General features: G+C 42.0%; 1 protein-coding gene across 2 annotated transcripts in view; it reads right to left on the bottom strand.

Moving 5' to 3' along the window:
* Positions 1-6: 6 nt before the first annotated feature.
* The window catches only part of LOC111739453 (histone H2B-like), a 12,256-nt gene continuing 947 nt past the window's right edge, over positions 7-11,315 (bottom strand). Inside the window, exons 1-2 of one of the 2 annotated variants that reach the window (XM_023530616.1) lie at positions 2,391-2,612; positions 7-199 (exon numbers count right to left, since the gene is read on the bottom strand). In XM_023530616.1, coding sequence (XP_023386384.1) covers positions 17-199; positions 2,391-2,549 — 342 coding nt within the window. In that variant the 5' untranslated portion in view covers positions 2,550-2,612 and the 3' untranslated portion in view covers positions 7-16. Of the gene's footprint in view, positions 200-2,390; positions 2,613-11,315 lie in introns of those variants that run through there. The other variant, XR_002780271.1, reaches the window with a different exon arrangement.

Raw genomic sequence — 11,315 nt, 5'->3', positions numbered from 1 at the left:
GAACCACTCCATTTATTCAAAAACTCTTCCAAGAGGGTCTTTGCTTGACTGCTTCAAGGATCTCTCTGCTGGTAACGACTCTTCTGTGGTTGTAGAAGGACAGCCTCACCGCCTCCAGGCTAAGCCATTCCAGTCGCCAATCTTCCAGAATGCCCAGTGCATCTAAGACCCAGGAGCACCCACTGAAGTCTGGGTGGGCCTGGGGGAGAAACGGAACTAGAGTGAGACAGAGAAGTGAAAGCCTCCAATAGTGAGCATATTTTGGTCTAACCCAGCACCCAATACCCATGGCTCCCATGGATTCATGCACCCCTGGAATCACATGACCCACCAAAGAGATGATGATAGGGATGTGATTAAAGAAATGAGGCCATTGTGCCTATCAGTTGTCTCTGAGGAACAGAGGTGAGAGGGATTAGTAGCAGGTGGGAAAGATACCCCTTATCTAGATAATACAGACTAACTCTTGTCACTTTAATTTTTCTGCCTCTGTTTTTCCTGATAGAATCAGCGTTAACATCCAACATCTTCTAGGGATAGAAAACATAATTTTAGAGTGTACTTTCACACTATATATTTCATGTTAGTAAGCATTTTACTTTAACACTTCTCAATTTCCAGCCTTACTTCCTTGTGCCAACATCTCTAGCCAAGCTGGGAAAACTTACTCTTCCTTGGATGGATGTGTCCCTATGTTTTCTGGTCTCTATGCCACTGTTTATCTGTCACCTCTACCTACCATGCCCAGACCTAACTCCAAATTTCAAATTCTATCTTTCCTTTAAGGCTCCTCCCAAGTGCTACCCCACCACACTCCTGCTTATCTACATTCCACACAACCCTGAGCCCCTCCTCCCACAGAGGACCAGAGCACTTTGTGTTCTCAAACCCGATAGCACACGCTATGTCATTAGTACTCTTGTCTAAAGTGAGAGGGGCAGCTGGAGTAGTCAAAAGAACACTGCCTTGAGAATCACCCACCCAGGGCTCTAATCCTAACTCGGACTGGGCATGAGACGTCACGTAAGCAAGTTGCATTCTCACACTGGGCCTCAGTTTCTTTTTTGTGAAAGGAAAGGCTGGCAGCGGGACTCACAAATTTCTCCTGGTTCTAATAATGTGCAAGTCTTTCCTCAACGCCCTGCCACAGCTGTATTGTGAGCCCCTTACAGCAGAGACTGCATCGTTCTCACCTGAGCTCCCGCAGCAGAACTGGCTCACACTTAAGACACTCATTACATCTATCCAACCGACACCTTATTTTATCCTTGCGGCATCCTAAGAGCCTGACCCAAGGCACAGACCCAACCCATTCGAGGCTTGAAGAAGCAAGGTGACCTGCCAGACCCATGCAGTTAAGGACAGGTCAAGGAAAGCCTAAAGATAAGAGGATTGCTTAGTCTAAGTGCTCCCACGTAGGCCCTTCCAGCCAAATGCAGGATCTCCTGGCAGTGGTTCTCAACTGGGGATTTTGCCTTCTTGGGAGTGTTTGGCAATGTCTGTAGATGTTTTTGATTGTCACAACTGGGAGGGAAGGTGCTACTGGCATTTAGTGGGTAGAGGCCAGAGATGCTAAGCAACATCCTGCAATGCATATGACAGCCCCTCCCTCACCACAGCAAGGAATTATCCGGTCCCATAATGTCATAGTGCTGTGGTCGAGAAACCCTGCTCTATATCACACCTTCTCTCATCCTGTCTCTCCTTAATCTCATTTTCTCTTCTCTCAGGATAAGCAACAGATTCCAAATGATACTATGGGAATACAGGGGGCTTTGGTACAATTACATACATGACCACTTGGTCTTGCTTCATCATCATGAAGAAGTAAAATTCAAAATCACATCTTAGCACATCTTTCGTAAAAATCCCTTACTCCCTTCTCTATAACTTCTTTTGAAGGGGAAGACTTCCCCAATTTTGTTTTGTATGACTGGTACGCTGCGGGGTAAGGGTGAAAGGGCAGGAAGAAATAAGGGTGTCTCCCCACTTTAGGTACCTTCTAAGTCCAGAGCAACATTTAATGAAAACCTGATAGATGCGACACTTCAAAGCGATAGAACAGACTAGGTGATGAATCCCCCCTCTACAAGAAAAGGGGAGGCCGTTTAAGAATCAGGTTACAGATTGCCTGTCAACAGATACAAGAAAGAGAGACATTAAGAACTCAGGTGTTCAGAGTTGCTGCCAACAAAAAAAAAGCAAGGGGAGTAGATAACAGCTGTCGGCAGATTCGGTTTGCAGAAGCTGTTCGCACACAACTCTTCAGGAATTCAATGTGTAAAGAAGGACTCGTGTGTCAGAATAAGTTGAAGTCAAGAACACACCCAGGGCCATTAATATGATAGCTTGTCTTGGTCATTCTAAACTTCCAGAGAGCCCCAACTCACTTGCTTTAGGATTTTTCCCATGTAACCCAAATAGGCCTCCTTCTTCTTCCTCCTCTTCTTCCCAAGGACTGAGCTGATCCAGTCATACTTCTTTTTGGCTGGGATATAAGTTTTAATCTTCTTAGATAATCTTAGGCCACGTAAGCAAATGAAGTACATGTGGAAGGCTTAATCCTTACACTTCCAGCTCAGAGCACTGGGCGTAGGCGAGTGTACGCTCCGAAGAGGTTTTATGGGGAGAGCGGGAAGGCACTCTTTCCTAATAAAAGAAGTGTTAGTGAATGCACCCGCAACAGATGAATGCTCCCAGAATCCGTAAGAGATATTAAGTGTAGAGTCGAAAGCGGTCTAGTGTTACATTCCTGAAAGGAGCATGAGGCAGGAAACTCAAAATCTTGAGCTTTCTTCTGCTCTATCCCACGCAAAAGAGAAAGTGGCCACTTAGATGTAATGGCCATCTGTTTTCCAGGCAACACTCATCTCAAGTTATTCTTTTTATGTGTCTAACTCCAGGTGTTCTTATTACAGTGGCTTTTAGCCACAAAGATTTCAATTCAAAAGGACTGGGAGTAGAATCCTAGAAGCTGTAGGTTTCTAAAGCATCCCAGGTGAATCCAATGACCAGCCAGATCTGAGATTCATTGGTCTATAAAATCTTCCCAAAGCAACTACACAGATTTAAGGTTGAGACAGCTCTTCATGGACGTTATGCTTATGCCCTGTGTGTTTGTATTTGTATTGGGAGAGAAATATATCTCCTGAAGGCAAGTACATACCTGGTCATGCAACAGCAATCAGGAACTCAGGTGGCAAAACATGAATAGGAAAGCCAGGATGTCACTGTACCTTCTAGACTGAACATTGAGGAATTGTAGATAGAGAGGCCGTGAACTCTCTGTACTTAGTGTATCAGTTCAGCTACAAGGATGTGACCAGTCTGACACAAACCAACAGATGACACCAGAGAAGCAGCATGTCAAAAGAAGAGAGGAATCACACCAAAACAGACACCTTTTTCTCTCCCATCTAGTTATGAGCTCATCAAAGCCCATCAAAGCCTTAGCGGATATAGTAGTACTGTCAGCTTACATCGATTGAGCCCTAACTATGTCCCAGACTCCATGCTAAGTGCCTAACATACTCTATCTCATTTAATTATCATAGCAACATTATGAGGTAAGGTATTAGTATCACTCTCACTCTACAGTAGAGGAAACTAAGTCAGAGGAGTTAAGTGACTTGCCAGGTCACATACGGTGCATAAGTGGCAGAACCCACCTGAGTCTTTGCTTCTAACCCCACACTCCACCACCTTCTGAACACCAGAGCCCCACCCTCCTTATAGTTTTAAGGAGGTGAATATCAAAAATATTCTGCATGCTCTGCGCAGTTGCTACATGTATTTATTCATTAATGGAGAACTTTGAATGTAACTTATCCATAATGTAAGCTAAGTTCTTCTGAATTAATCCTTTCATAACAATGCCAGAAGCTAAAATGAATGCTTCTATGAAAGGAAAAAGTGATTCCCTATTACCTGGTTGTCAAAGCCATGTCTCACCCACCACCCCACTCCTATTCTCATTTCACCAGCTCCATCTCTCATTATTTCTCTATTCAGAAATGTAATACATGCACAGAGCACATATTATATGCTGAAGTGAATTGGGAGTTTTAATGCAAAGAAGTAAATACAAACTGTCAGGTACCATCAAATCTCCGTAGGATGGCACACTTCATTGGACTGGGGGCAATGGGAAGGGTTAGGCAGGCGGGAACTGCTCCAGCATTGTAATGTCGAGAGGATGCTGGAGAGCATTTGGGGAAGGGGGAAAGGAACAGATTTGGTGTTGCTATTGGGAGTGTAGCACAGAAGTCCTGGCCAGATGGCATTCACACATTCAAAAATATTCTGCAAATTTTAGTCCCCTACTAAGTGCAAAACCCATGGCCATACATGGAAATAGTAATAAATTCCCAATAGGAATCACAAAAGTCACCCAGAGGAAAATCATAGGGTGGTCAGAAGACTCACAGGCAGATATTAGAAATCCGAATATGCTAAAAAGGACATGCAATAAATTATCACCTGCTAATAACTTCCCTATCCTGGAGACGAAGCAATTTACTAATAGCGATACTAACATATATTTATTGAGTGCTTACTACTCACCTTGAATTATATGAAGCACTTTATAATCGTCATTTCATGGTTTTAATACTGAGAGATGGGTTTTATCATCTCTTTAGTAAAGATGAGGAAATTGAAGTATATATAGAGACACTAATTTGTTCAAGATCACACAGGTAGTAAGTTGCAGCGCTGGGAATTAAAATCTAGTATGTCTGACACCAAAATTCCCAGCAATATTTCTCCAGGTTAGACCCCCCTGCCCACCTGCAGCAGAATCTTCTGGGCTGCTTATTAAAACAAAGATCCCCAACTCCCTTCCTAAGCCTCTGATATAGGTATCTAAAGTTTTGGTGCCACTGCACTACCACCATCTCCCAAGTATGGGGAAAATGCTACCCTGAACCAAATCCTATTCAGAAGAGAAGAGCTCATTAGAGACTTAAGAAGGATAGAAACGCTAGAAGAAAGTGACTGTGACATGGCTAAAAGATAAGCGCAGTCAGACAGAGATCTCAGAAATGGAGAAGGTAGACTTCAAAGAGACCAGAGAAAATAGAGTTAGGATTCTGTAGATAGAAACTCTAAAAGGCAGGTCAACTCAAGGGAAAACAGGAGGCTCTTCCTTAACTAGTTAGGACTTTGGCTCCCCTCTTGGATTATAATTCCCTTCAACCTGGTCCTATCTCGGTGGAATATCAGATCCAAAGGACAAACCAAGTTCATAAAGAGGGGTGGTGAGTAACAGGAGCAGGAGATGGAACTGTTGGGAGCTGGTTGGCAAATGGGGCATGGAGCGAGCCTGGGCAGTGATTCAGGAGTAAGAATGACTGAAAGGGTCTTGGAATCTGATTTTATGTGGAAATGTCTGCAGGGATGGGAGCGGCCTAAGGAGTCAAACAGCCCAGGCAGGTCTAGGTATTTTAGCATATTGTAGAGGGGATTCAGGCATTGGGTGAGATATTGGATTACATGAGCTCTGAGGTCTGCTAGGTTCTGTAGGTTCTACTTTTAAATCATTGAAACTTTCCCCTTGTAGTATTTCTCTAGGGTTAGGTTGTCAGAACTTGGCTAGAAGCACTACTCATATTATTTCTACCTCTAGATAGTCTGAAGACTTAATCCAATTGATTGGAAAAGGTCAGAGGATCACACTGTGCATTTTAATGTCATCTTATTTCATGATCTTAACTCCAGGAGATGGGTGCTGCTGCAGCTCACCAGCTGAGAAACTCCAGGTGAATGGCAGGAGGGGAGGGGATTTGGGAGGCAGATTAGAAGATGTCACCTTGAGTACAATGTCATTCTTCCTGGAATGTCAGTTCTACAGATACTAAACAAATATTAACGGTGGGTGATATTAGTACTAACTGTTCGCTGCTTTGTCAGGTGGAGGGAAGAAAGGAATTGGAATTTTTCCCAAGCCCAGCAATATCTCCTCTATTCTCTACTCCAAGCTCTTGGAAGAAGAGAAAAAGGGTAGGTGGAAAATGAGGACATCTGCCCCCCACTTAGGAATGGGGTGTAGTAGTACTGGGGTCACTCAGAAAAGCTCAAGGGTGCTGTGCTCCCTATTTCTCTTTACTCCTCCCCATGCGCACTGTCTCACAAATGGATGCCTATGCTGGGTAGTAGAAACTACCCGCTACCCAAATCAGCATTTTAAGTTCTGGTCTCAGCTCTACCAGTGACTCACTCTGACCTAGTCCAAGTCAGCTGCTCTTCTTGGCACTCAGTTTCCCCATCTGTTAAGGGGGTATATGTTTGATTACATGACCACTAAGGTTCCCTAGAATCTTGCTATTTGAAGTCTGGTCTGCAAACCAGCAGCAGCGGCCTCACTTAGGGGTCTTGCCATAATGCAGATTTTGATTCACTAGGTCTGGTGTGGGCTCTGTGACTCTGCATTTCTAACAAGTTCCCATGTGATTTTTTTTTTTAAAGAAAAGTAAAACTTTATTTCTTTGTTTTACAAATAAAGCTGGCTGTGCTGATCCAAACGATGCTTATACACATTAAAGTTTGAGATGTCCTGCATTAAGACACCATCAATCTATGAATCAACTGCAGAAGTGCCTTTCTGTTTTCCCTCTCATGGGTTCTTATAACCCTCCCAAATTTTGTAGCTCTAGGACTACTTCCAATGGCCAGAACAGTTTCAGACTAAGTGGTTCTCTGGCTTGGAGTTTACAGATATGCTACATGTTACTTGAAATAAAGTACATACCCATTTACTAATAAATCAATCCACTAATTGATTTACTTATTCTATTCAAGAAATAGCTAAGGGGTATCAGCTTGAGGGCTCAAAATAAAAGTATGAGTAGGGCATGGCCCCTGTCCTAGAGAGTTTAGGGATGTGCCTGGACAGCCAACTCCAATTCAGTGTGATAAGCACTTATGTAATTAGCAAAGAGGATACATTCCAATGAAATGTTTATAGTCAGAAACTATGTTGTCATAGGCAGGAAAAATTCTGGAAGCAGTCCCAGGCTGTGTCCACCTCCACGATCTGACTGTCTTTTCTGAGGCCTTAAATCTGTGGATCCTCTGTCCACAGAGGAGGACGTGCTCTTAGGACAGTCCCCATCCAGTGACTCACGGACAATGATGACTTGCTTAAATTCTTCTGTTCCCCAATAATGAGGACCTGTGGTGTCCCTTAGCTCAGAAGTCCTTAACTTGGGATCCACAGACAGGTTATTTGGGGTGAGAGTGTGGGGGAGGAGTCCATGTGCAAACTGGTTTGTGTATGTGCTTAACACATTTGTCTTGGGAGGGAAAGTCCATACGTTTTCATCAAAGGATGATAAAACCTAAAAATTAAGAACCACTATTTTGTTACTGACCACCTGCTACCCTGAGCCCCTGGCAGTGGTGGGCCTTTCTTTCTCTTCTTCCTCCTCCATCTCCTCTCCCTCTTTAGCTCGTGTCTCTAAAATTCCTCTGTGCTTAGTTTGATTATGTTAAAAGGAGCTCTGTCTGCATTATCAGTCATTCCAAAGAGCTAAGGAAAGATCCTTGTCTCCAACTCAACACTGTCACAGGTAAGCACAGCTGGGCTACAGAGACAGCGGAGAAAGAAATTCCTTGAACCTAGAGCCAGGTCTTTAGCAATTGGCCGGCTGATCCTCAGTCCTTCACAGCTAAAGCTGTGAAGATGAAATTTTTAAGCCCCTTTCTGGGCTTTCAGGATGGTTTTAGTACAGTGACCTCTGCTATGAAAACTCCCTTTCCTTTGTCCTATGGGATATCTATGCAGTGAAAGCCAGAGGTAAGGGAGCCGGGGGAGGGAGCCACAGGTGGGCGAGTCATCAATAACACTGGGCGGGCAACTGTTGGGTCTGTTTTTACTTTAAAAATGTAGGCTTCAGAAACCATAGAGAGCATATATGCTGTGTTTGATGTTTCATTCTTAGTTCAATCCAGCCTTATGCATGAAAGAGGAGGAAGTATGTTTTGAATAATATCTGAGGCAGAGAGTTCCCTATCATTGCTATTTAATTGTGAGGGCGTCACGAAGTTATCTTGCAACATAAATTTGTCTTTCTACTTTTGGTCTAGAAGAATTGGGGTTTACACAATAAATTTATAAAATGCCCTTTAAATATGCTGTGTGACTGTTTTTCTTAGCCTTTCTTCTTGGGTCCTGCAGGACTCTTGCTGAAATGAGTTGTCTTCCTGGATGCAAAGCACCTGGAAAGAGAGGGAGGGTGGGGCAGCCCTAAAGCATTCTGGGAAAGTAGAATGGGAGCAACAATTGGCTGTAGAAAATTCAGAATTGATGTTCATGGATAACCCAGGGCAAATTCTCTACAGCAGTTGTCTACTACAGAAGAATTTCTGGAACAACAGCTTTTGTTTAGTGTGAACACAGAGTGTGCAGATCTGGCCCCAGGGGAGAAGTGAACATAGCCCTGAAACCTGCTTCCAGGGGCAGGAGATGAGGCAGAGATAAATGCTGCACAAAGACTGATTTTAATGCAGAAAATCTACCAAGGGGGTGGTAGATACATGAGGCATAGATTTACAGACCATTTCACATTCATTTATCGAGCAAGTATTTAAGAGCTTCGCACCCTAGGCACGGTGCTACTGGGGGCCAGAGTGGCATCCAAGAACAGAGCAGACACAGCTTCCAGCCCTCATGGCCTTTACATCTAATAAGAGAAATGGACAATAAGCTCAAGTACATCCAGTGCTGTTACAGAAATGACACTTCCAGAGTACTGTGGGGGCACAGAAGAGGGACAGCTAATCCTGACTTAGAAAATCATGGAAGCCTTCTTGGAGGAAATGATGTTGAGGCTGAGATCTAAGGGCTGAGCAGAAGTTAGTTAGGTCATAGGGGTGAGGAGTGACAACAGTCACAGAATTTCAGGCAGAAAACAGGATGTACTCTCTCTGGGGCACATGACCATATTTCATAGCTAAGGTAAACATTAAATTATTTTGTTTTTAGAATTGTTTGTTTAGTGCTTATAATCTTTTAGCACGTCTATGGCAACCACAGCTAACAGATATTCTGTATCACAGTTTTCAAAGTATATGCTGGTTTTTCAGTATTGGAAGGTCTGCAAATTTCTGATGTGACTTTCATTTCTAAGTGTTATTGGATTTCTTAAAAATAAACTTTTTATTTTTGAACAGTTTTAAATCATAATTTATTTTTAACTTTATATTTTGAAACAATTTCAAACTTACAGAAAAGTTATAATATTTTTAAAAAGCTCCCATATATTCTTTAATTATATTTACCAATTACTAACATTTTGTTACATTTGCTTTATTTATTTATATCTATCTACCTATATATATATCCAACCCATTATTATTACTATCTTTGCCAAACAATTTGAGATATCATACCCTTTACCCCTAAATACTTTAGAAGGTGTCTCCTTAAAGCATGGACATTCTTTTACAGAAGCATAGTACAATGATCAAATTCAGGAAAACTAACAGTGAAACTAAATATGCTACTATTTAATACAGAATCTGCATTCAAATTTCATCGATTGTCTCAATAATGTCCTTTACATTTTTCTAGTTTGAGATCCAGTCCAGGTCACACGTTGCCTTTAGTTGTGGTGTCTCTTTGGGGTTCTTTAAGCTGGACTAGTGCCTCAGCCTTTCTTTGTCTTTCACGCCATTGCTATTTTTGAAGAGCGCAGATCAGTTTTATAGAATGCCCCTTAATGTGGGTTTATGTGATGATTCTTCGTGATTAGATTCAGCAATGCATTTTCAGCAGGTGAGTGATGTTATGTCTTTTTTAGGAAATCAGATTACTCATCATATCACTCATGATATCAGTATGTCTCATTGGTGATGTCAACTTTTATTTTGGATTTTGGTATATTTTAAACCATAACACAAACTTACATATCTAAATGTGTTTATATTCCAATTTAATCACAAAGGAGATTAATAATGAACTAACCTGCTCTATGTTACTTTGTTTTAATGCGGACTTCATTGTTTAGTTTCTCCTGCCATTTCTGCATATCTTGGAACTTCATGTAAATGTGTCATTGATTCATACAATTATGGCTGCGCATTGGCCTTTAAAAAGGCTGGATGCAAAATCATAGGGGTAACAAATTACTGCTTAGCTATGTTAATCAGAATTTTCTTGACATCGTACAACAAAAACAACATACAAAAATAAATTGGAATCCCAAGGCTGATTGAAGGTGATGATGAGCCACATTGGACAGATCTGGGTTCATCAAAAGAGCCTCATTGGTCTCACTGCCTGATTTTATGCTAATTTGGGCTATTAAAATAAATTTATAAAATATCCTTTGCATATGTCGTGTATATGTTCTATATATTGGGCTCCTATACAAGATAATGATTAAAACAAGAGTTCTCTTGCTTTGGCCATTTGAAAACCATAGCTGTATACCACTATAGATCATACCTGCTGTACAATCTCTTTCGATCTAACAACCCCAGGCCTCAGGAAATACACATACATCCATTTACCAATGAGTCATTGAGTGTAGTTGCTGGTTGCTCCAAATTGCACAAAATTTGAGATTTCTTTTCTTTTTGAAATTCAGTTCTTTTTATGTTAAAACATACCAATACAAACATTTTAGAAATGTACCACACTCTATGTAATCACTTACTTAGCCACTGACTGACCCACACAAATGACCCAAGCAAAGGACAGTCCTACCTTGGAAAGTGTCTAGCACAGAGGTCTTATTCCACAAATAAGGACACTGAGATCCAGGGAGGTGTCTTCGGAAGGAGAACTGCTAATGGTAGTCAGACTGCAGCTCTGCCTGTGCCAGGGGTTGGGCAGCTTTTTGATGGTGGAGGTACTCCCTTGGGAGATGATCAAGCTGCCTTACCCTCACTCTTGGCCAGGGTGAGTTGTTGGCAACTGAAGTTGAAGCAAGCCTTGAGCTAGTTTACTCATCTCAAATTCAGCCATAGAGTTGGAGCCCATCCAGATCTTTGGGGGCTTCTAGATTTCCTAGTAGATTTTGGAAGAGAAGATGGTCCTAACAGGAACAGAGAGCTGAAGAGGAGCTGCTTTAGAAGGCCATATAAAATATATTTTCATTGGGAAAATGCAGTCTAGGTTCCAAAAGAATTATCCAAGCTCAACCAATGTATCTATAAATTAGAGACCACTTAAACTCATTCCACTCCACTGAGCCATTGTTAATTTCATATCTACATGTGTAAGGCAGTACAATAGCTACTTGGTAGGTGCCAAGGTGAGTATAAGGAAGTTTAGGACATGGCCTCATGTTTAGGAAGCCTACAATAATTCC

The sequence above is a fragment of the Pteropus vampyrus genome, unplaced genomic scaffold (genome assembly GCF_000151845.1).
Source record: "Pteropus vampyrus isolate Shadow unplaced genomic scaffold, Pvam_2.0 Scaffold50, whole genome shotgun sequence".
Lineage (NCBI taxonomy): Eukaryota > Metazoa > Chordata > Mammalia > Chiroptera > Pteropodidae > Pteropus > Pteropus vampyrus.
Note: the sequence above shows the minus strand (reverse complement) of the source record. Positions and strands in the feature narration are given on the sequence as shown.